The sequence below is a fragment of the Periophthalmus magnuspinnatus genome, chromosome 17, assembly GCF_009829125.3.
Source record: "Periophthalmus magnuspinnatus isolate fPerMag1 chromosome 17, fPerMag1.2.pri, whole genome shotgun sequence".
NCBI classification, from domain to species: Eukaryota; Metazoa; Chordata; class Actinopteri; order Gobiiformes; family Gobiidae; genus Periophthalmus; species Periophthalmus magnuspinnatus.
This window is the reverse complement of record NC_047142.1, coordinates 17,896,712-17,920,808: the sequence shown is the minus strand read 5'-3', so window position 1 is coordinate 17,920,808 and position 24,097 is coordinate 17,896,712. Positions and strand designations below refer to the sequence as shown.

General features: G+C 36.3%; 5 protein-coding genes across 6 annotated transcripts; 3 read left to right on the top strand and 2 right to left on the bottom strand.

Annotated features, from left to right (window-relative positions):
* The first annotated feature begins 416 nt into the window (after window positions 1-416).
* On the top strand, window positions 417-6,437 carry cdcp2 (CUB domain containing protein 2). Its single transcript, XM_033981909.2, has 6 exons — window positions 417-483; window positions 1,582-1,929; window positions 2,852-3,193; window positions 4,441-4,794; window positions 5,380-5,558; window positions 6,135-6,437. The coding sequence occupies exons 1-6, from the start codon at window positions 417-419 to the stop codon at window positions 6,435-6,437; spliced, it is 1,593 nt and encodes a 530-aa protein (XP_033837800.1).
* A 651-nt stretch (window positions 6,438-7,088) lies between these two features.
* tceanc2 (transcription elongation factor A (SII) N-terminal and central domain containing 2) lies at window positions 7,089-9,312 on the bottom strand. The gene is made up of 4 exons (XM_033982569.2): window positions 8,966-9,312; window positions 8,730-8,871; window positions 8,119-8,312; window positions 7,089-7,818 (listed from the first exon to the last, which is right to left on the bottom strand). Exons 1-4 carry the CDS (start codon window positions 9,062-9,064, stop codon window positions 7,630-7,632), a joined length of 624 nt encoding a protein of 207 aa, XP_033838460.1. The 5' UTR covers window positions 9,065-9,312; the 3' UTR covers window positions 7,089-7,629.
* A 243-nt stretch (window positions 9,313-9,555) lies between these two features.
* On the top strand, window positions 9,556-13,341 carry tmem59 (transmembrane protein 59). Its single transcript, XM_033982772.2, has 8 exons — window positions 9,556-9,780; window positions 9,920-10,025; window positions 10,544-10,638; window positions 11,164-11,316; window positions 11,932-12,004; window positions 12,124-12,238; window positions 12,351-12,468; window positions 12,790-13,341. The coding sequence occupies exons 1-8, from the start codon at window positions 9,625-9,627 to the stop codon at window positions 12,940-12,942; spliced, it is 969 nt and encodes a 322-aa protein (XP_033838663.1). The 5' UTR covers window positions 9,556-9,624; the 3' UTR covers window positions 12,943-13,341.
* Window positions 13,342-14,072: 731 nt separating this feature from the next.
* Window positions 14,073-17,921, bottom strand: lrrc42 (leucine rich repeat containing 42). Of its 2 annotated transcripts, XM_033982510.2 has the most exons (7): window positions 17,310-17,921; window positions 17,097-17,228; window positions 16,091-16,209; window positions 15,926-16,011; window positions 15,732-15,845; window positions 14,652-14,736; window positions 14,073-14,543 (listed from the first exon to the last, which is right to left on the bottom strand). In XM_033982510.2, the coding sequence occupies exons 1-7, from the start codon at window positions 17,789-17,791 to the stop codon at window positions 14,266-14,268; spliced, it is 1,296 nt and encodes a 431-aa protein (XP_033838401.1). In that variant the 5' UTR covers window positions 17,792-17,921; the 3' UTR covers window positions 14,073-14,265. The 2 variants fall into 2 exon arrangements, with proteins under 2 accessions (XP_033838401.1, XP_033838400.1); XM_033982509.2 differs by having other exon boundaries at window positions 14,222-14,736; window positions 17,310-17,919.
* A 214-nt stretch (window positions 17,922-18,135) lies between these two features.
* On the top strand, window positions 18,136-22,948 carry yipf1 (Yip1 domain family, member 1). The gene is made up of 8 exons (XM_033982968.2): window positions 18,136-18,632; window positions 18,725-18,885; window positions 18,971-19,051; window positions 19,133-19,220; window positions 20,115-20,231; window positions 20,652-20,818; window positions 21,299-21,481; window positions 22,862-22,948. Exons 1-8 carry the CDS (start codon window positions 18,599-18,601, stop codon window positions 22,946-22,948), a joined length of 918 nt encoding a protein of 305 aa, XP_033838859.1. The 5' UTR covers window positions 18,136-18,598.
* The last annotated feature ends 1,149 nt before the right edge of the window (window positions 22,949-24,097 follow it).

Sequence of the window (24,097 nt, the reverse complement as noted above, 5' to 3'; positions counted from 1 at the left end):
CAGGACCTATTGTATTTAACTGACTTGACTTTTTAATTCTCTGTAAGTAGGCCATTCTTCTTAATCATGATCCCATATCTCCACTAAACAGCCCCTCTTACATCTGCTGCCCATGTCGTGTGCATAGGCCTTCATTAAAAATACATACCCCTCCCCTAACAGTGTCCTGACAAGCCACTCAGAGCTCATTGGATATCAGTCATTAAATTAACCAGAGGGGGACAGGCAGCAGCAGCATCAGCAGTAGCAGTAGCGGGGCAAGTATCAAGTATCCTGGATAAATTTTTCAAAGTCCCATTAACTTCCAGGCCTGGTGCTGACGTTTCAAGGCTGTATGCTCTGACGCCACTGTTGTCTATGTCGGCTTGTGAGCTGCAGGTGAGGCGTGACAAAAGCCGAATCAACAATAACAAAACATGGGTACCTCTGTGGCTATACTCCTTCATGTACTGCTGCTGGTTGACAGGGCACATTCGAAAAAAGGTGAGTATTTGTTATCTTTGAGATGGACAAATGGGCCTGCAGTGAAGAAAAAAAAAGCCATATTAGAGGTAATAGCAAAAGGATTGAATAATTTGGACAAAAATGGGTGGTTAGTCATGATTTCTTTTTAGATTTCAATGACATTTGGGTGTGTTTAAAAGTACAATTTATCCGTATATAGTATGAGGTGTGCATATTGTATAAAAGGCCAGCCTGAGCAGCATGTTTTTAGTGGTAGGGGAAACCAGAGCACCCTGAGGAAACCTTAACTATTGTCTAGCGATGTGGCATGTGTGCTAACTACTACTGCCATTATAAACGACCTTAAAAGTGCACTATGTAACCTTTCTATTGCAGAGTATGCTAGTGCTTGTCTCCATGGAGATGTTATTAATTTGCAAAGAATGCTCAGTATGACATTGAAATTGCTATCTTGCATGTATTTGATTAGAGGCGTTCTCATAAATAGCCCCATGGAGTTGGAAAAGTTTAATGTCATACAATGGAACGTTCCAGGCAAAAGTCTACAGATTGGATCCACCATGTCAAAAGTTACATAGAGCATCTTTAACTTAAATGTTTAGTTGTTGTTTTTTTGCTGTACCACTATTTTAAATTGTGTAATTAATTGCCTGTTTTCAGCTATTGTTTGTCAGTGTTCCAGGTCTCATATTAGCTATTTGTTTGATACTGTAAGATGAACTATATAATGTTTCTTTGAGGGTGTGAAATATAGAGCTTCAGGGAAAATATTTGTATTTAGTCACATTTTTTATTTTGAAATATATGGATAATTTCCCTATATTTTCATGGTAAATACCTATCTAATTAGAGCTTAAGTAACAGCTTTTAATGTTCAATCTAAATATATCATATCTAAAAAGAAAAAGAAAAAAGTCCATAAGCTAATTGGTTTATTTAAATAAGTATAATTAAGTAATAAGTAAGTAAAGGTAATTCCCTAAGCTATTTTGATTTGATTCTCCAGTCGAAATATATAGGATTTTAAATTGTTAATCGCTATCGCAACTGTCCCATTTTATTCCATTATCCTGAAACCTAATGTAATATATATTTATCTGTATTCTTTCCCTGCAGGTGTCAAATGCGGTGGTATCCTGTCCTCTCCCTCTGGTAACATTTCCAGCCCTAACTTCCCTGGTTTATACCCGTATAACATCGACTGCACGTGGCTTATCGTGGTGGCAGAAGGCTCCTCTGTGCTCCTCACTTTCCACCATTTTGAGCTGGAGTACCATGCCACCTGTGCGTACGACTATATCAAGATTTACAATGGCATTTCAGAGGACGAGGGGAACCTGCTCGGGACATTTTGTGGGGACATCTCACCTCCTCAGTTCACATCTTCCTGGAACGTCATGTCCATTATCTTTCATTCTGACCGGCATGTGGCCCATAGAGGCTTCAGCGTTGGCTACAGGAAAGGTAGTACTGCCTTAAGTGCTCTCGTCTGATAGAAAATGGCTTGGAGCGATGCCATTTTTCTCCCAGTGTGGCAGAAAAACAACTTTTAGCTTAGACCTGCATCAGCAAAAAACAGCTTTTAGTAGTTTTTATTGCTGGAGAAGACCTTTGGCTAAGCATCAAGTGATATCAATCTGAGTTATAGCCGTGTACTTGAAGTGCTAAACAGAAAATACCCAGTAAGTTCTCAACCAAGGTCTAACTATGACTGAGATAGTACAGTCCAAGTATTAACTAGAAATTATCACTTACATCACAGACTGTATAATAATAATGAATATGATATTATATGCTAAATTAATTAAAACAATAATTAGCTCAATTTCAGGCCAGGTTCAAAAGCAACCAATAGTGTAATATTTGAATTAATTATTATACATATACAGTCATATACAACTCTAAAATGACAGTAATGACAGTAGCAGGGGTCAAAGGGCCTATATTGAGCTATTTTCTGATCTATGTTATAATATTGTTTTCTCATCAAAAATATAAATTGAGTTGCGTTTTATTCACACATCCTTAACACACAGATCCTGCATATTCTTCTCTCAAACGGAAAACACTCTGTTCCACCTTGTGATGTCATGTGATAATACAGGAAGTGCTCCACTGTGTTTTGAACTCCATACACCCTCACTAGAATCATTTGGATAATTTCAGCCCTGGAATTGGCGATCTCTACTGGACAAGGTAGCTGTTAACCTGAAAATTACCAGTGCAGGACAACACAATGTGGAACAGAGCATTTTGAGTTTTTGAGATGTAAACAGACTAGACAGACCTTTAAACTGCCAACCTCCAGTCAAGCGACTTAGCTACTGCTTTCATTAACATTATGTTGTATTAAATAATTCAGCTTACATTTTCTCCATATTTCCAGATATGTGTGGTGGGGTTTTGATGGGTCTGTCCGGGGTCATCTCCAGCCCTGGTTACCCTCAGGAGTACAGCAACAACGCTGACTGTTCCTGGGCCATTCACGTGTCCAATATCAGCGTGGTCAGCCTGGTCTTCCTTGACTTTCAGCTGGAAAATAACGAGGGGTGTAACTTTGATTTTGTGGCTTTATTTGACGGTCCCACAGTTACACACAAACACCTGGGTAAATACTGTGGAGCAGAGCAACCTCCGAAAATTGTGACTACCTCCAACCAGCTCCTAGTGATTTTTAAGTCTGACTTCAACATAGGAGGGCGGGGCTTCAAGGCATATTATTACTCAGGTAAGAAAATGACAAAATTATCTTAACTTGACTAAACTACTGATCTGCACTAAGAATGCATGTAATTCAACATATTTTTGGGCAATAAAAGATCTGAAATCAGCCAAATGCAGAGTTTAATACTGTGGAACATCCAGGCAAAGTAATACCGTCAACAAGCAGATGATGGACCCTTCAGAAAAGTTAGACATTTTCAGTAGAATTGAAATCAGGGCTTTGTGATGGCCACTCAAAAACACTGACTTTGTTATCCTTAAGACACTTTGTAGCCAGCTTGGCTCTATGCTTCGGGTCATCCATTTGGAAGACCCATTTTTGTAGAAGAAGCTGCCACCCCTGTCTTTCACAGTTGGGATGGTGTTCTCAGGCTTCTCCATTTTTCCTCCAGACGTAACTGCTTATTTTGGCCAAACAGTTTAATTTTAATTTCATCACACCACAGGACATGTCTCAAAAAATTAAGGTCTTTGTCCCTCTGTGCATTTGCAAACTGTAATCTGACCTTTTTATGTTTCTTTTGGTTGGTACAGTACTCATTTCACTGTGGATAATGACACACTCTTACCATCTTCAGCCATCATCTTCACAAGGTCTTTTGCTTTTGTTCGTGGGTTGATAAGCACATTTTGGACCAAAGCATGTTCATCTCTTGGGCACAGAACCTGTCTCCTTTCTGAGTGGTATGATGGCTCTACCCTCCCATAGTGTTTATAGTTGTGTGTAGAACAGATGAAACGTGGCACCTTCAGGCATCTGGAAATTGCACCAGACTTGTGTATAAGTCTCTTCCTGATATCTTGGCTGATTTCAAAGACATGACATCATCATCTGGATTATCCCAAATTGCATAGTTTAAATGCATAGTAATTTTACTGTAAGTAAATTTCTGACTTTGAAGAAAAAACTGTAAAAAAAAAATTAAAAATAAAAAAATCTCTTTATTCTGGCATTTTGTAAATAAAAATAACTTTGGTAATCCTAATTGACCTAAAACAGGAAAAGTTTAATCTGATTTCATGTCAGACAGTGAGGAAAATAAAGCAGATGTGTCTGTTCATATAGTGTATGTAAACTTCTGATTTCAACTGTATATACAGTACCTTATCAAAGTAAATATTGTCATTGTCAGATTTATATTAAACATTCACACGTCCTCATGGGCCAGTGTACCGCATACATTTGTCAATAAGAAATACAGTACATCTTGAACCCTTAACATTATTGATACTGTCTCTCTTCCCTCTCAGGTGAGTGCCAGCAGGTCTTATCAGGCGTTAGCGGTAACTTCAGTAGCCCCCACTTCCCCAAAATCTACCCCAACAACATCAACTGCCACTGGGGCATCAGCCTTTCACCTGGATACAGAATCAAACTGTATTTCACTGTTATGGACCTGGAGGAGAAAAACAGTCTGAGCGATGAGTGCGATTACGACTATGTGGCAGTGTATGATGGAGAGAGCCAGACTGACACGTTATTGGGGCGTTGGTGTGGCATAGACCTACCCCCCTCTCTGGTGTCAAAGGGAAACAAACTTCTGGTGGTTCTGAGCACAGACAGGAACGAGGCACATAAAGGCTTCACTGCATCATATCTTGGAGGTAACAGGACATTTCTGATACTTGATTTTTGGTTTGATGGCCACTGAAGATTAAATTCCAGTAAAATAGATTTTTATCTACAATCATGCATAACAACATAACTTAAGACTAGTCATGAAAGTTTAAATAAGAAACAACTTTCCAAAATATCCAATCATATGCCCAGTTCAGGTCTCTGCACTGGCTCCTGTGGCTCAGAGAATAGACTTTAAAGCAGCTCTGCTTGTGAACAAGTCTCTGCATGACCTAGCACCAAAGTACATCTCTGACATGTTAGTGTCATATGAACAATCTCACACTCTGAGGTCCTTGGGGACCGGCTTCCTGCTGATCAGGACTAAACATCAGTGTTTCAGTTTTATGCAGCTAAAATCTCAAATTATTTTAATCTGCAATTATTGTACTGCAATTTTCGATGTAGTTTTAAGACACCCTTTCCTAAAGCAATTGCATTGTGTACAAATTGCATTCTAAAACAAATGTATCTTGTCAACTTGCCAAAACAAAATAAACTTTTGGCAAATTTTACAGTCCTGTATTTTTGCAGATTAAAACAACTGAAACCTTGTTCTTGTCTTGTCCCAGTTGTCCCGGTTAACATCAGCTGCACGCGGTCAGAATTCTCCATCTTGATCCCTCAGCAGTCCCTGCCGCAGCTCGAGAGAGAAAACATCTACCTGGGAAACCCATCCTGCACCGCTCAGCTCACCGCCACCGCCTACAAGATCCAAGCTCAGTTTGTCAACTGTGGGACAGCAGGACAGGTACAGGACTGAAAACAAGACAAGAATAATTAAATAGGGTTAACAACATAAATTTGAGCAAAAAGGGCAATGTTCTTTTCTCAAGAATCTAAATTATTATTTATCAGATGGACAATTTTACATAATCTTTTAAATTTTCCATATCAGTAACACTTTAATGTGACCAAAAACATTGAGTTATACCAATATGCAATGGAATAATAAATGTATGTAATTTCTACAACTTTCAGTTACCCAGGCTACTTGAATTACTTAAAAAAAAATCCATCTATCTATATCTATATTTATCTATCTATCTATCTATCTATCTATCTATATATATATATATATATATATATACACACACACACACACACACACCCCCCCCACACACACACACATATATTTATATGCCAACTGCTTGTTTCCATAAAGATGTTACTGCTTTGCACAGAATGTTCTACAGAATTATTTTGACTGCAGAAAACCTTACTGTGAGCAATAAAATATCTATGGACACAACCAGGTTATGTACCCTCCACCAGAAAAGTTACATAGTGTACTATCTAATTTCTCTCGGCTCTTTTCCTTTGGCAGAAACGGCGAAACATCACAGTTATGGTGAACAAACTTTACATTGATTTTTCTGATGAGAAACAGAAGAACATTCAGGAGTACAGTGTGCAGTGTGATGCGCAGAGAAAAGTGGCTTCAGTGTCCATCATCTCAGCAGAAGAGCGCCACCTAGAGGAGCAGGCCCAGAAGCCCGAGGGAGACATAGGAAACACACAGAAACATAATAGTGGATCCCATGACCTTAGCGATATTGTCTTCATTAGTATCTGTGTTCTGGCTGTCATACTCATGGTCATAGCAATTGTCTGGCTTGTGCTGCTTTAGTATATAGTATGCCATTTTCTAATCTATGTTATAGTGTTGTTTCCTCATCAGAAGCATACCTGGAGTATTGTTTTGTTTCAATCACACGTTAAACACACAAACTCTGCATATTCAGGCTGTGTTATTCTATCAAACTGAAACACTTCCTCCTTGTGATGTCATGTGGTAATACAGGAAGTGCTCCACTGTGTTTTTAAACTTCATACACTTTTACTAAAATCATTTGGATGTTTTCAGACCTGGAATTGACAATCTGTACCTAAATAAAGGTAAAAAGGTGGAACAGAGCATTTTGAACTTTGGAAATGTAGACAGGCTAACAATGCAGGGTTACTCCAACATTTGTGAATGAAAACACAACTCCAGGTATGTTTGTAAGGAGATAACAGCATTATAACATGGCTTAAAGTTCACAAGAATCACTATATTACCTTTAAGAATAACACAGTCGTGACCACAATTACTAGGATATGTGGCAAAAATTGTAATCCTTTTCTCAAATACTAAGCAATAATATTGATTTATTGTCATTTTTCCAAGGTGTATGGATGTTTATACTTAACTTGGACAATGGAGGTCACAAATCCATTATATTAATGATAAAAAAAAATGTAGCAATCTTATTCTTGGAAAATAAATATGCCAGGTGTTCAAATTATTTACATTTTTTTTATAGTTCATACTTGCACTTTAAACATTACATTTCATTTCATTTGATTAGCAATACAAAAAAAACAACAACTATATGACATTCTTCAAGAAAACACACTAGTGGAAATAACTTTGAATTCCCATGAGATACTTGTATGCATGTGCCACCAACTGACTTTTTAATCTTCATAAAAATCTTTTAAAACTGAATTACGGTCCTGTAATAATAGTTTAGCTCCTTCAAGTACATGTACTAAAAAGATACAATGACATTTTGTGGTTTCTTATCACATATCTTTTATCTTCAGATATCAAATTTGTATTTTCCTTAACACATGATCTCTGAAAGGTTTATCATACACACCTTGAGTAGCAGTAATAGAAAACATTATTTGATTTGAGTTTTAAAAAGCTTTTTTGGCTACTTATGTGCCACAGATTGTAAACATTCATCACATTTCAAAAAATGTACTAAATAAAACAATGTAAAAATGTAAATATTAAAACAATTCAAGTTAACAATTTGTCCATTTCTTTTGCATCATTTCTTATACTTTGACACCAGCGTGTTGACTGACAGTGTATTGTCTTTAGTCTGAGTCCTGATTTCAGGGCTGTGTTTAAAGGCAAAAACCAGCGCTCTCACTGTTCGTCTGTATGAGCTGCTCACCAGCCGTGAGCTACGGTGGAAAACTTCTCTCTCTATGTTGTCGATAAGGCCACAATCCTCCTGGAGATGACATCATAAAAGAGTTAGGGCTTAGACTTGTATCTCTCCAAATCTTAGTTGTGATTTTACTTTACATTTGAAGTTGGCAATCCTCCTGGAGATATCTATATACTGTATGTTCATCATTTTAAAACAGGCCAAAATAGTTTACTTCATGTAAAATAACTAAAAAAATAATTTAAGATTTGCTTTATAACAGCAGATCAGACACTTCTTTACGCCTGTCTTTCTTTTAGGCTTAGCAAAACTATTTGCTATTTGTTTGAGAACCCATTCTATTACAATACTGCACTAACTCACCTTGACGTCCAGAGCTTCAGCCAACAGTCTTCTGGCATTACTGCGCAGTGTTTCCGACTGTTTGTCTGAACGAACTTCAATAGACGGCTTATTCAGATTCTCCTCGATGAATGTCCTCCACTCTGTGTAAACTTTAGCTGCCTTTGAACTCACTTCTGGGTCTGGATGCTTTCTCAACTTGTTAACAGTATGACCTAAAATGAAAGGTTTAGAAAATAAAGATTTTCATAAAATAAAGATATTCGTTTACATGACTGACTACATTGATGGGATGTTTTGCCTATACCAGCTTTACTTTATGGAACTGAAACAATGCTAGTTTAATGCCATTATACAACAAACATAGCATTGGTAGAAAATTCAAAAAAAAAAAAAAAGAAAAAAAAAAGAAAAGAAAATTACTGTATTTAACCATTTCAAAAGGTCAAAAAGGCTTATGTCAAATTCTACACATCAGAGTATATTCACGTTTGCACAGGTTCATGTTCATTGCTCTTTTTTCATATGCTACTGTGCTCATCTAAAAAAAAAAAAATTGGTTTATCAGTCCTAAAGCAGATAGCCTAGCCCACAAGTAGATACTTTAACTCACCAAACCCGTTCATTCTTACCTATTTTAGTGGACTTGAGCACCTCTCTGGATGGGATCTTCTGGCTGAGTTCAGTCAGAGCAGACAGCAGGTTTTCTTTGCTCTGATCTGGCAGCTCCAACACAGACTTACAGCGAAGGATGTCTTCAATCACAACAACTCTCTGAAACATTCACACCCAAATGAATTCAACAATTAACTGTATAGTAACATCTGCAGCATCTTTCAATATTAACTCACTAGCTCATCTAACTTACCTTTAAAGATTCAATAGTAGCTTGCTTGTACACTTTCTTTTTTATTTTTGTCTTTTTAGGTGTTTCTACTCGTGGGGTACGAATAACAAATTTATCCATGTTCGTGTGATAAAAATACTGACTTATCCACAATGGCTTTGTAGCACAAGGCTAATGCTAATGCTAACTAGACACAGGTTAGCGAATTTTTTGTTGCTATAAGACAATTTATACCATGATTATATCGAACATCAAGCTTTGTAAAAAGAATATCATATCACACAGGCTTGGATAAACTTAAAAAACAAAGAATAAACGTAAACCTACAACGTTTGTGCCACGCTGCATTTACTGACCACCATAAAAGTACCGTAGTTAATTAAATTCACACAAGTCAACACGGTCTTTTGCAATAGTAAAAGAGAAATTTAGCAAGCTTAAAATGTTAGCATGGTCTATTAAATTAATTTAATGCCTAAACTCGATTATTACATTGTCTACGATTTTTTTTTCAAGAGCAAACGCTGTAGAAATTTACTCGTATTAACAATTTCTGAGTCTGTTGAACACAGCAAACATGTTGTCATTATATCGCGTGAAGTGGCATCCACGCGAGACTACAGAGAGATTAGGAGGAAGAAGAAGTGTGTTGTTTTGCTGTTGGGCTTTCGCAAGCAAAAATGGGGGAATTATCCTCTTTTGTCCGTATCGTAGCACTTTTTACTTTTCTTGCTTTTACATTGGCTTCCCAGGATGTGTTTGATGCCGTTTTGGGGCACACTGGATCTTGTCGAAAGTCCTGTGAAATGACATACAGTTTGCACACTTATCCACGGGTAAGCGCTATCTTAATAACGGCGCAAATTGTGCTAGCTTGTGCCATCGCGGATATCCTGAACATAATGACCGCGTTACTGTATTTTATTGTCATTTTGCGTGTTTAACTAGTGTAATTTGTGCATTTTTAACTTGTAGGAGGATGAACTCTACGCCTGTCAAAGAGGATGTCGTCTTTTTGCAATTTGTCAATTTGTGCGAGATTCTGATGACATGAATCAGACCAAAACCGAGTGTGAATCGTGTAAGTAATGAGAAAGTAATTCGATTTGGGTGTGTATGTTTCACTACAAACAATTGGGGCGTGCCGTGTTGTATAATCCACTAAAGCTCATCTATGTGGGGTAGATTCAAGTTCAAGCTAACATTCTGGGTACAACAAAGCTATGACGGATGCTGCAACTAAATCACCACACATATTCTTGTTGCCAAAAACTATGTTACGCTGTTATTCAAACAGTAATAGGACGAAGTAAATAACTGATTGACAGGTAATCATTGTGTTGTATGAGATGAAGTCAAAACCTAACAACATTTATGCCCAGGACATTTTCTTATGTGTTCCTTCATGCATATGGTAGTATTTTAGTTGAAGTGTAGTAGTAGGGTAGTAAATTAGGGTAGTAAATTATGTTGAAGTGGAAGTATTGTTATTGCATTGTTATATTTCTCATATCAGCTAGCATCATGTATGTTATGTAATAAAATATTATTTTATTCAACAAAAATTAATAGTTTTCAAATGCCATTGCCTTCTTTTAGCTTGTAATGAAGCCTATAGCCAGTCAGATGAGCAGTTTGCCTGTAACCTGGGTTGTCAAAACCAGATTCCTTCCACAGTACAGCGCCAGGAACAGGTAAGTTATCTAACTACTACCAGTATTAATTATGCATTATTGTTTTGCTTAGTCCAGTTTCAAAGTTGTGTTTTTTTATTTAACTTAATTTCAGTTGACAAATATAACATACAAGTTTAAACGCTTACTTGAAATATAGTAAAAATACAAAAAATTGAATAAATGTCTAATTTCAATATTATAGATGACTGATGTGTCTATATCTGGCCAATATTTGCACCTTTTAGCATATTGGCCTTTAGCATAATGGCATAAAACGTGACTACTCACACCTCTTAAAGGTTTGCGGTTAAAAAAGGGCTGTGGCTGAGTTTGTACTAAATTTACATTTAAATTTAGTACAATTATAATTTGGGGAAAATAATCCATATCTGCCCAAAGTTATTGGCTGATCTTATTGGCTATGCTCTGGATTATAAACAATCAGCACCAGTCATGGGAAAAAAAAAAACACATCATATGTTTAAGGTCCTTCTCTTGTGCCTAAAAACTGTGATCCATGTACATGCTAATGTGTTTTTGTAGCTGGAGGCAATGGTGCCACGGATGCACCTGCTCCACCCCCTAACTCTGGTGAGGGGGATCTGGGAGGACATGATGAGCCAGGCCCACAGCTTTGTCTCCTCCTCCTGGACCTTCTACCTCCAGGCTGATGATGGAAAAGTAGTCATTTTCCAGGTATATGTAACAACAGTGTCTTCTGTATTCATAGTAATTTTGATAAACTGTGCAACCCTATTATGAAATATTTATACAGGGACAGTTTAAAATAGTGACTAAAAGGAAAGATGTAGTGTTCCAAAGATAGTTTTTTTGTCCACTCTGCTTAGCTGTTAATTTCTTCATTATTGAGTCTTGAACAGTAAGAAATTAGATCATATGTATCTGGTACATGTGATTTTTCTCAGCTTTCTTGAACAAGATTTGTGGCCCTAATGTTAATTCAGGAAAATTAGAAGAAACCCTAAATGTCACTCAACAGTTGTGTTTAATGCAAAAATATTTCAAACCACGTTGTCATTTTCCAAGGTTTTCTGGAAATAAAAAAAAGAAACTAACCAAGAAGATAAGTTTTTTTTTAGTTTTTTTTTTTTTTAATTTTACTGTAAAATATTTGACCAAGGACAAAGCTAATGACCCCACAAATGCAGCAGTTTCTGGAGAGTAGAAGGAGACACTCAGTTTGGAAAAAAAAAATTACATTGGCAGTTATGCTGTGAGGCTGGCAATATGTAAATATTCACTGTTTTATAAAAATATAAAACTAACATTTATTTTCTTTGTCTTCTTCAGACTGAGCCACAGATTCGAGTTTACTCTCAGATTGAGGTGGACAATGATGTCAAAGAGGAGCCACAGAAGAACTGTAAGTCTTTGTTTAAAAAAATAATAATAATAATTTATATATATATATATATATATATATATATATATATATATATATTTTAACCTTGTACTAACAGTTTTGTTATTGTCTGTTAATAGTTTTGAACAGTCCAATTTATAAAGAATACCAGCGCACTTTTATCCAGGAGAGAGATAGAGAGATGAATGAGCACACTTATGAAGGAGACTACAATATCTTTGGTTGTCTGGCAAGGTAAAACATCTGTCCTTTCATATTAATGCATCCGATGTCCATCATTTAGAATGTATTAATATGGGGAAGGTAAAATGTCAAATTGTCTAATTTGAATATCTTTGTTCAATAGAAACCCGTGGCTGCCAGGCTGGATTCTGACTACAACCCTGGTTCTGTCTGTTTTGGTCTTGATCTGGATTTGCTGTGCCACTGTTGCAACTGCTGTAGACCAGTATGTCCCAGCAGAGGTAAGCAAAACAGAAACACTGTTTGCATAGTTTAATGAATGTTAATATTACACAGTCTGAGACATTACTCACCAAAGATGTGGTAAAAATGTAAAAGAATGTGTCTTTAGTCCATATTATGATTCAGTTCTAGAGTGTAAATTTGGTAGCAGTATTCATACTTACACCATTCAAAAATAAACATGAACTACAACTTTAACAACTTTTTTGAATGTTGTATGATTTAACTATTGGAACACTAAGTAAACAGCAGACATGTACTTTATTTTGTGTTACAAACAGCTTTATCTATTGTTATTGTTACATTTTCTCTCTTGTTAGAAGCTGAGCATTTATGGCGACAATGAGTATCTTGATGAAAAGAAACTCATTCCTTACCCACAATCCTCTCTGGTCATCATCACTTCCAAAGCACCTGAAGAAGAAGCTGGGCCGCTGCCCTCCAAAGTCGACCTGGGGAAGTCCGACATCTAGTGGCCAAAATGAAGCACAGAAGGGAACTTTATTTTATTTGGTTTGCTTGGGGCTTGTGATCTAAACAGGGATGCAGCATATTTTAATACAATATCTGACTCTCTAATCAATTTTAAGCTTCAAGTTTTTTTCTGTATATTGGTAATTTAAAGCATTCTAATTTCTTTTTGCCAGTATAATTTGGGTACATCAATTTTGTTGTGTGCAATTTTCTTTTGAGTGCTTATTTTATTTGATGTTGAATTTAATTCTCAGTGACTTGAAGTGAACACAGGTTTTCTCCTAAAAACTCACCTTTGGTAAAAATAGATGTGCTAATTCTCTACCTTTCAGATATCATATTTGTATGGCAGTTCTATTAAATTTTACTATTAAAATATATGATATTAAACACATTAACAGTGTGTGTTGTGTGAGTACAGATTTAGTATGAAGCAAACAAACCATATACTTATGAAGAACATTTTGAAGACTTTAAATTCAATTATTTATTCCCATGGTAACAGTCCCAAACTTTCATCACTTTGAAATTCATGCTTTCTGTTCTATTACTAGGATTACTAGGATTGTATTTCAATTTTAAATAAAGTGTAAAGCTAATGATAGTTCAGAATTGGTTTATTAAAACTAAATATTGTCATCATGGGCAATTTCTGGGTAGTGGTCACAGCAAACTGACTTCTATATTTTGACATAGATCAGAAGAAATCATTAGTAACCACTAGATTTAACACTTTAACTTAACCCAACAATGGTTTAATTTCAGTACTTGTAATTTTCTTTTTCAAGGACTTTTCCCCCAATCACTCATTTTTCTAAGCAATGTGCAAGCAAGGTGGAAATACACTTTGGGACTTGGATTCTGTCAACACACCTCATAGAATTTTCAGATGGCCTAATCAGAATCCCTTTACTGCACAACAAAATTTAAAAATAATAAATAATAGATAATAAATGTGTTGTTAAACTAATGGAGGTTTTAAGATAATAAATACTAACTTGAGCGTTCATTCAAAACGCTACGACATTGCGAGGTTTGTAAAATATCAGTAGTGACCCAGCAGCTTAACAGGTTTTTCTGTAGCTCATTCATTCACTTTTCATATTTTTTGTAAAAGTTTTGACTCGATCAATGTTCAATCCTAAACTTTATTGCTAGTAGTACCAGTAAAACAGTTCTTTCCTATATAAACACAAACAATAATATGTAAACAATGAACTTGTCCAAAATACCATTTCATGCAATTATAACTTTCACTTATCTTTATTAATATAAAAGTACTTTAAAAAAGGGCACTGTGTAGGCTCAGATGAGGTAAACAATTAATAACTGTTTAACAAGGCCATGTCCTCCTCTGTTAAAGCTGATGATCTTTTTGTGAGTGGGGCTTCACTGTCACTCCAGGCAGACTTACGCGGCCTCTTACTACTACCATTCAGAAAAGTCTTAACTTCTGTACAGGCTGTTGGGGTGTGTTGTTTTTCCCGTTTCAAAACATCTGTGCCTTTATAAAAATGTAATGTCTCCTTGGGGTCATCATCATTCTCATGTACCACAGGCGCTGCATTCAGGATGTCCCGCACAAACTTCTGCCTGCCAACTAGAAAAAGAGTATGATTTTGCAAAAAGTGTATGCAAAATAATGGGGGCTTAGTTGTATATAGTATAAAATAAAATAAAAAATAAATAAAACAAACAAAAAACATACAGAAGCGTAGTGCAGATGTCCTTGATTCTTCAAGTTTCTTCAGCTTTGGCATTTGTGTCCCGCTTGTTTCCCATTGGTTAACCACCTAAAAATAAGCAGAAAACTTTACAAAGACACACTGTAAATGTTTTTGTTTTATTATTGATACTTTGCAGCCGATGTCATCAACATTCCTTGGGGGTGTGATGCTAACTGTAGCCTCTGTCTGAAGCTCTGTTACTCAAGTTAGAATTTAATCTGGGCTTTGTTTTAACACAATCTGACCAAAAAAGCAAACCAACTTTTTTTTTTTAGTTACTCACTCTTACATTTTTTTGTTGAAAATCACACACACCTCAACAGGACCACAGACACTCTCACTGGTCACATGTTTATCATTTTATTTCTTTAAACCAAAATCTATTTAAAGAAAGACCATACTAGGTGATGGGGCTGATTAATGCATTTACGTAAATTAACCCTCCACATTTTATCATACCACATCTGAAACAGCATGCTTTTAATAGCCATTATCCTTGGGTTAGTAATAAACATTTAAAAATCTTTAGAATATAAACATTAAATACAAATATTTTGAATGGGAAAAAATCCTCAAAATGTTGCATATAACAGGAAGCTTAAGTTGATAAATACTATAAACTTGCTAAGGAAAATAGATACTGGTCTTATGTACTGCTTTAAGTGTTTCAGGTTTGTAGGAAAATCTGAATCCAACCCATAATTATGATGATTATTATTATTACAGGTGCACTGTGCAGCTTTTTTGGTGGGAGGCGATCACCTGCTTATCTTATTGTATTGCTTTGCCTGGAATGCACTAGTTGGCTTGTTTCCAATTCAAAGGTGTATTTATTGCGAAAAATGTACTGAAAAACATTCTCACAATAAGCAGGCTGGCCTTGCCACAGATCTGACCTATAATTGGCCTGGTGGTGCCACCTACTTGTCTCCATAGAGATTATTAATTTAATGTCATACCGTGTAACATTCCAATCAAAGCACCAAGATCTCCATGGAGACAAACAGGTGGCAGACTCCAAATGACAAAAGTTGCACAGTGCACCTTTAACTCCATTTTACCTGCTCTGCCCATCCTTCTGTTTTACATTTGGAATGATCGAAATCGTCCAGTGCTTTCTCAGCGTGGATGAGCCCGAGGTAGTCACGGATGCATCTTTTCAACCCTGGACCAAGCTGGAGATTTCAACCATCAGATTCCGGTCAAAACATAAACAGAAATGTTAATAAAACTAAATATTTTCATATTTTCATACCTTCATACCCGTTCCAGACACATCCAGTTTTTCAAGTTTTGTGAGGCACATGAGGTATTTGAAAGCTCTCTCTGTGACTGGGTTATCTATAATAAAAAAACAAAGAAAAACAATTAGCAATTTTACTATTAAAAAGCACTATTTTACTACACTTTTATAACTTACAGGAAATGTCCAAAGACTTTAGAGAGTCCAGCCCTTTTTTCATCATTCTTACTGGTGCCGTCAATCTCTGCAGGCCCACATCTGAAATACTGTTGCCTCCAATAAAAAGTTGTTCCAAGCTGCAGAGAAAAATCAGACTACAATCAACAGTAGCAGTAAATAATCACTACTGTTGGGGTCATGTTGGACCTTATCCCAGCAACTAATATTTAGTATTTCACTTTTATTTTGTTAGTATACTGATAAACATGTTTTTGAATTTCTTTCTGTGTGAACTAGGCTGAAACGATAAAAATTTATTTTTCCTCATATTGATCCCAATTGTGTTCAGTCTTTTCAAAAACAAAGCCTCCAAAATGTCTTCCTCCAAAGTCTGAACTCTGCTCTAAACCACATGCTTTTACTAACAGGACTGGCTGTGGACTTCTACTCAAAAACGCCAACTATATCATTGACGATTAGACATGACTGATTCACAATCTCTCAATCTTTTGATTATGTAACTGCCCAGCCTTATTGTGAACACATTGAGCGTTAACATTTATGAACAAAACATGTATTATTTTGTTATGAATTTAAGCCAAAAGAAACATCTTGAAATCAACTATCACTGCATTTAATATGATGAAGTATTATGAAACATCTTGGGAGGATTTTTGCTTTGGGGCCAAATGTGTGGCTGCCAATATAGTAGTCCTCTAGATTTGACCTATCCTTCAATGCCGCTTGAGCAACATGTTAGGAGAAGTGGGGACCCATCTCCAGATCTTGAGCTAGGCTTGGTCAGGACTACGCTAGCTGGAGCATTGCTACCTATTGTGTGTGTTTTAGGTTGCATATCTCTGACAACGGCCTCCCCAATAACTACCAATTCATTCTTATGCAAAGTGAGTGAAGTGTCTTGCCCAAGCACAGAACGAGGGACTGGTTGAAACCAAACTTACGGCAATAAAGTAGCAACCACCTATATGATTTGTACCACATTCTCCCTCAAGTCATGCTTTACCTTGTCATCAGGCTGGATGTCAGGTGCTGAAATATCTCGTGGGCATCTCCAAGTCTACATCCAAAAAGATCCAGTGTTCTCAATCCATGGAATGTTTTGATTTCATTTATTTTCTCATGAAAGAGAGGAAACCTGTTGATATATAAATTGTTATAAATAAAATGCAATGTTACCAAGCACATGTGACAATGCAAAATGATTATTACTTCTTACCTATTCCGTAAACACAAAGATCTAAGCACCAAATCTCCATAAGCATCACTGAATAACTTCATTGCTTTGGGGGACACATCTGGATTAGAAAATATACGGTTTTCCTCCACTGCTACAAAAAGCCTGTCTCCTATTTGCTCAGGGAAGTCCACGAGAGAGTCAACATGCTGGATATTATCAGCAACAAACAATAAGGCTATGTCAAAGAGAGATTTGGATGTGTATCTCAGGCTCCCTTCCTCATTGTAGGTGAATATAAAATGCTCTTTTCTCAACACAAATGGGTTCGTCCTTCTACATGATGACACAGGTTTGGGCTGACCTAGCACTATGTCACCAACACGACGAAGGCTGCCTTTTTCACGGACATAAATGGTACTGCTGCTGTCCATGTCAGGGTCGCAAGATTTTTCATAAGACAAAGTAACAAATGACAACAAATGACAGCCAAACTTCCAATCAGATGTGCAAGGAAATGTCATCTGGAGTGTGATGATTTCAGTTAAAATCGAACTGACACGCACATATATTCTACATTATACATTATTTTGATGATCTCTATGAGGTATTTCGAGTTCTTTTGCTTAGCCTACTCTGTTAGCATCACAGTTCGGAGCAAATGCTTTCAGATGTCAAAATAAAACATTAGATCTTAAAAACAGATTTTTATAAACTCAACTATCTATTTAATTAAAAAAATTCAAACATTTAATTATGTTTTATAGTGTTAGCTGCATACAGTGTATGAATGAAGCCTATATAACAATACAATTGTATCTATATATTTTATAAGCCTTATTGTGAAAGTAACCGGAAAACGTTATGTTTACATGTTTCGAATTTCCGCTTCCCCCGTCAACGCTGGCAAAGTTGGAAATGCAATGTTTTTTTACGGTTTTGGGAAAACATCTGTCTAAAGCTATTTGTTTTCTAGCTATATTTGCCATTTTAACGACTTGTTTTTCAAATTAGTCCATTTGAAACGCCGATTTGTTGTGATTGAGAAGAATTAGTTAAGTAAAGAAGTTAGAAGCTAGTGCTAACAGCAACTAACAAGTTATCGTATTAATTTGTAATTTCACCCATATATATACAGGCTATGAGTTCACCTTTTTAGTATTTTGGTAAATGGAAATGGTATAAATAATTAAGAAGACAGCATTTTTATTATAAATACAACCAGGTAGTTGTTTTTTGTTTCTTTTGTTTTTTTTTAACGACAACAGCCTTTCAATCAATGCTTGTAGTTTGTGCATAAAGTTTGCCAACCTTGAATAAAATACATTAAAATGGCGTCCATGAAAGATCCCTTTGAATTCCAGGGTGAGTTTATTTTTTTAATATATATTTTTTTATTATTCAAAGAAAATATACATAACGTATTTTATGTTTTTATGTTTTTTTCCCAATGATAGATTTTGATGACTCCGGAAATCTCTTGGGGCCTAGTAGAGATGCAGTCACGATCAGCATTGAGGATGAAGACGAAGTTAAATTTAACTCGCAGAAAAAGACTGCTGACCCCAGTGTTGGTGCATATGAGGAAGACCCAGTGTCCAGTGATGACCAGACAAAGGTTGTAAGCAGGTTAATTACTTTATTAAAATATACAAAGGTAAACATACAATATTTAATCATTGAGCTCTTTTGCACCTTTGTAGCTTCTCTCTGGACAAAAGAAAAATGCTGCTTTCTGGACATTTGAGTACTACCAGCAATTCTTTGACATTGACACATACCATGTAAAGTTTTCATAGAACTTTTTCTCTAAGACTTTTTCAGTTTTTAATGTATCTTATTCAATATATTATGCACATTTTCAGGTTAAAGAAAGAATACTGGGTTCTGTGCTGCCATGGCCTAGAAAAAACTTTATCCACACCTACCTTCGGAGAAATCCCGATCTCTATGGTTAGTTTATGTGTTATGTGTTAAATTAGACAGGGAAGGGAAGTAATTTTATCTGTACTGCTTTTATCCTATGAACCCTCGCGGCCCCTGCGCTCCTCCGGCAGCAGGCTCCTAGTCATCCCCAAAGTCAGGACACACACTCATGGAGAGGCCTCTTTCCAGTTTTATGGCCCCCGTCTATGGAACAGTCTGCCGGAGGACCTCAGGGCCACAGAGAACATTCAGGTTTTTAAAAGCAGGCTCAAGACCCATCTTTTTAGCATAGCTTTTGACTAGTATTTATCACTTTAGTTTTATTTATTTAGGCTTATTTAGGCTGGCTAGTGTGTTTATGTTGATATCCATGTTTTACTTATGTTTTATTTACTTGTTTAGCTTTGACTTATTTTATTATTTTTAATAATTTTAGATTTGCAGGTGTTTCCTCTGAGGAGCCCTCTGCACTGGGAGCTGTGGTTGGCTGTGGCTCCTGGGCCCTGGCTCATGGGCCCTGGAGGTTTGGTCTTGACCTCATCTCTTCTCTGGGCCTTGGGCTGGTGTCCTGTGGCTGCGGGTGACCCTGCTCCTGGTGCAGATAGTTCCTCTGGTGGCGCTCTCTCATCTGGTTTATCTTTATCCAGCCTATGGCATTTAAACATAATTTAATGAAACCAAAGGTATTTTAACATGTGTTGGGGTGGGGGGTTGTCTGGTTGTGTTTATTGATGTGTTGGGGTTGGGCTGTTGGGCTGTGGGGTGGTTGGGTGGGTTTTGTGGGTGGGACTGATTTTAATGCACTGTAAAGCACTTTGTGTTACATTTTCTTGTATGAAAAGTGCTTTATAAAAATAAAGGTTGTAATTTGATGCATTTAAAACGGAAAATATTATTATTATTATTATTATTTTTCTTTAGGGCCCTTTTGGATCTGTACCACTCTTGTCTTTGCCATTGCAATTAGTGGAAATATTTCAACCTTTCTGGTGAATTTAGGCAATCCCAACTACAAGTACACCCCAGAGTTCCGGAAAGGTGAGTATGCACTTTTTGGTAAATACTCTGTACAATGTCATTTCTGTATTTGATTGGTATTCATTAAACCAAATTATATACGATTTCTGATAAATACTTTTAAAAAAGAGTGGACTTTTGTCAGTGAGAACTAAGTTTAAGATATTCCAGTCTTGTCCTTAATATGTACTTCCCTAAATTTAAAGTCTGAAGATGCAATTATTTATTATTCCATAAATCTGATTATTGGACTAGATTTGACTTGACACATTATATTGTGACCTGAATCGTGACTATTATAGACTGAATGATCTTGAATAATCTTGATATCTCTAAATGCCTATATATAATTATTTGCTGTATAGAACATAGCATCTAGTTTCATAGTGAATATTTTGGTAACAGTCAAGTTCACAGAGTGTACTTCTCTTTGTTTTCCAGTGACTATAGCTGCCACGGCCATCTTCAGTTATGCATGGCTGGTTCCTCTGGCGCTGTGGGGTGTCCTGCTGTGGAGAAGCAACAAGGTCACGAACTTGGTGTCATATTCCTTTATGGAGATTGTCTGTGTGTACGGATATTCACTAGCAGTTTACATACCAGCTGTGGTAAGATATACATGTTCAAATACAAATGCTAAATATACATCTAAGGTGTATGTGGTGTATGTAGGAAGGACTATTGTACTATTGTACATTGAACCCTAGTTCTTGGTATGGTATTCTTTTACATTTAGGAGGACAGTGTACAGCAATACATTCACCAATAAAAGTGTCCTAGAAAAGACGCTGGTGTCAGATTATAGCATGAATGCTAATTTACACCTGTATACTCTTGTTATGTTCGAGTCATTCAGTTGAACTGAAGCAGGTTTATAATAACAAGCAATATTAAAAAGTCAATGCATTTTCATTTTAGTTCCTGGTCAAACATTAATAGCAAAGGCCTGTATTTTCCAAACGCACACAAGTTTATTACAGACATTGTTTGAAGATGTAACATTGTGTAGCTGATAGCTCAAAGTACTATATTTGTAAACGTTACAATTGTTATTGGTTAACTTCACATCTTTTCCCATGTTTTCCCAGATCATTTGGATTGTCCCATTCATGTGGCTGCAGTGGTTGTCGATAATGATTGCCCTGTGCCTCTCTGGCTCTGTTCTGATGATAACATTTTGGCCCGCTGTTCGGGATGACCACCCTAAAGTTTACATCGCCATCCTTTCCACCATTGTCACTTTCAATGTCCTGCTCGCTGTGGGCTGTAAGGTAAACCCCCAACAATCCCTGACTCAATGCGTGCCTTAGCTTTGACATAATCCTCGGTTTAGAACCACTAAAGAGCAATGGAAAAAAATCTCTGGTGGAAATGAGATACAGCATTCACAGCATGATTTGGCGACTCGGCACTTCTGTCCAAGCTAATCAAAGCTGCTTGTCCGTCCCTGCGCCGATAACAATAAACATGGGTGTCTAATTGGTCCTGAATGTTCTCAGTTGACTGTTCAAGGGTGGTGCAAATATGCATTTGTCATTGATGGCATGCTATTAGGTTTGTAATATAGCATCATGAATTGGTTCAAAAGAGATTCCCATTGGTAGCTGGAAAGGGTAGCCAGAAAATAGTATCAGTAAAAGCACTGTAAAATATTACCTTTTACGATATCAATTATTGCAAAAATACATGTTTTAAATGATAAAATGAAACTATTGTAGCAAACAAAGACATACAAGTTGTCTACAAATCTGTATTTCTTGGTTCTCTAACAAACGGTGGTATAAATAACCAAATAATGTATAGAAAAAGATCAACCTGATATTGGCTGTCGGCCCAAGCTTGTATAATAATATCTGTATTGTATCGGCCCAAAATTTACATATTGTCAATAACTCACTTCATCACTACTATAACTACTGACTAATACTACTTATGCTACCCAGTACTACCACCAATACTAATTCTGTTACTGTATCCTTTTTGCTATTGTATATTATATTGTATTATTGCACTGTCTTTGCCCTTCCGAGAAATTACTGTACTCTTCCCAGTGTCAAGTTCTCTCCGCTTCTGCCCTTAGCTGTATTCATCGGAAACTTTGACCACATTTTGTGAGTGGTGTGAGAATGAGCTGTTAGCGAACTTGTTAATTTGTCAGCCTTGTCTTCGTTGGGTGGTATTGTATGTCTGCTAGCATTCATGTAATTAGTCTACAAAGTAAGCCAGTGTCTAAAGGCTTACCAAGACAAATGGCTTGTCCATATTTGCTGAGTATTCTTTAAGGACTCTTCATTTGCTGCACAATTGCCTCCTGTCAAAGGAACCGCTTTTGTGGTCTTGATTAATTATGGTCTGCTAACAGAGGTTTAAGTATACTTTGTTATCATAAAATGTACTAAGACTCTTTGCATCATCACTTGTGCTATTAAGTAATATTCATATTAGGGGTGGTGTTATGCCAAAAATACCATATCACATTTTTGTAGAGCCAATACCAGAATTCCAATTCTTTAACAATTCTTGTCCACTTGCAGCTTTATATTGTCCTTTATAGGTAACACTGGTGAGTGGTGTTGTTTTAATGTGATAATACAACAATTCATTACCTTATATATCTCCTATATTACATGTTTCCCCCCATGTTGTTTCAGATGTACTTCTTCAGCAAACCAGAAGAACTTCCTCAAAAATTCTCTGGTCCTACTGTAGGAGTTAAAATAACTTCAAACCATGTCTAAGGTAAACAATGTCAACTGTGCCTATTCTTTTGTACATACTGTTCACACACAACCTGATTTCAGTTTTGAAAAAGATGAAATGTACTTTTCTCTTTAAAAATGTTAAACATGTTTGAAGCTGATTTTATTGTTTTACAAATGAATTCACACTTTTGGGAAAATAAATGCTGCATATTGTGCCTTTAATCAGTTGCTTGTTCGCAGTTCACCACTTCCACCTTTGATACACAACAACACCTGTGACCTGATATGTTCATGTCCCATTGTTCACTATGTACTTTCCCACTGCCATTTTTACCCATAGTGCTTAATTAAAAAGCTACTTCAGTTATTGACCTAGTTCGATTGCATGGTACGAGTGCTGATTTAGTGAGGAAGGCAACCTGACACTACACTTCCTAACAACATGATTTCTTCTTCTAAGTGTTATTCTTTTTGTTGTCCTTTTTTTCAAATCGCAGCTTCTCCTGTTGCCTTATTAGCGGGACTCGGGTTGCTGCGTTTGTGAAGTCATGGGTCGTTTGGATTTCACATACACTTGAACATTCTACTTTGGGCCCTCAAGATTCAGCGTGGAGCCTTGTCCAAGCTACATGACCTTTTGGAAATGAAACACTGGTACCGAGTATGTTATTTCTAATGGGATGGGTTCTAAACTTCCTCGGAGATAAATGGGGTATAGTGTTACACAGTACATGGGATCTCTTTTTAGCAGTTTGGTAGTTTTCCACTTAATACTTTATTTAGTAAACAACTTTGATTACTAGCTGTATAGATGTTTTTGTATATAACTTTAATCAAATGGTTTGTACAAATTCCTAAAATGAATTCTTTATGTGGTTAAGGTTTATTTCGTATAGTTTTGTTGTTCTTTTCCTGAGTGCCTAAACACCAAAGATGCAGTCTATATGTCTTGTAAAGTAACATTTTAAACTTGTATAACTATCTTTATAGTTACGATTTGTAATTAACATATGCATATAATGGGAATATGTTTCACGATAAAATAAAGGCTCTTATTGGGAATTACAAGTCTATTTATTTTTATATAATTACAAGTTAACTAATTAGCAAAGCATTTTAACATTTTAAGCATTTCCAGTACATTTTAGTCTCAGATGAGATCATGGCTATGTAACTTTTATTGTC

What these genes read in the sequence shown, in the direction of transcription:
- cdcp2 (XM_033981909.2), top strand. Translation starts at nt 417, where the DNA reads ATGGGTACCTCTGTGGCTATACTCCTTCATGTACTGCTGCTGGTTGAC. An exon ending in CAGGGCACATTCGAAAAAAG is followed by an intron (nt 484 to 1,581) that starts GTGAGTATTTGT and finishes CTTTCCCTGCAG; the next exon opens with GTGTCAAATGCGGTGGTATC. An exon ending in ACTGTGGGACAGCAGGACAG is followed by an intron (nt 5,559 to 6,134) that starts GTACAGGACTGA and finishes TTCCTTTGGCAG; the next exon opens with AAACGGCGAAACATCACAGT.
- tceanc2 (XM_033982569.2), bottom strand. Translation starts at nt 9,064, where the DNA reads ATGGATAAATTTGTTATTCGTACCCCACGAGTAGAAACACCTAAAAAG. An exon ending in GCTCAAGTCCACTAAAATAG is followed by an intron (nt 8,313 to 8,729) that starts GTAAGAATGAAC and finishes CTTTCATTTTAG; the next exon opens with GTCATACTGTTAACAAGTTG. An exon ending in CTGAAGCTCTGGACGTCAAG is followed by an intron (nt 7,819 to 8,118) that starts GTGAGTTAGTGC and finishes TGTCATCTCCAG; the next exon opens with GAGGATTGTGGCCTTATCGA.
- tmem59 (XM_033982772.2), top strand. Translation starts at nt 9,625, where the DNA reads ATGGGGGAATTATCCTCTTTTGTCCGTATCGTAGCACTTTTTACTTTT. An exon ending in GTTTGCACACTTATCCACGG is followed by an intron (nt 9,781 to 9,919) that starts GTAAGCGCTATC and finishes TTTAACTTGTAG; the next exon opens with GAGGATGAACTCTACGCCTG. An exon ending in CAAAACCGAGTGTGAATCGT is followed by an intron (nt 10,026 to 10,543) that starts GTAAGTAATGAG and finishes GCCTTCTTTTAG; the next exon opens with CTTGTAATGAAGCCTATAGC.
- lrrc42 (XM_033982509.2), bottom strand. Translation starts at nt 17,791, where the DNA reads ATGACATTTCCTTGCACATCTGATTGGAAGTTTGGCTGTCATTTGTTG. An exon ending in AAAGTCTTTGGACATTTCCT is followed by an intron (nt 16,012 to 16,090) that starts GTAAGTTATAAA and finishes TTTTTATTATAG; the next exon opens with ATAACCCAGTCACAGAGAGA. An exon ending in CAGAAGGATGGGCAGAGCAG is followed by an intron (nt 14,737 to 15,731) that starts GTAAAATGGAGT and finishes GCTTATTTTTAG; the next exon opens with GTGGTTAACCAATGGGAAAC.
- yipf1 (XM_033982968.2), top strand. Translation starts at nt 18,599, where the DNA reads ATGGCGTCCATGAAAGATCCCTTTGAATTCCAGG. An exon ending in GAGAAATCCCGATCTCTATG is followed by an intron (nt 19,221 to 20,114) that starts GTTAGTTTATGT and finishes ATTTTTCTTTAG; the next exon opens with GGCCCTTTTGGATCTGTACC. An exon ending in TGCTCGCTGTGGGCTGTAAG is followed by an intron (nt 21,482 to 22,861) that starts GTAAACCCCCAA and finishes ATGTTGTTTCAG; the next exon opens with ATGTACTTCTTCAGCAAACC.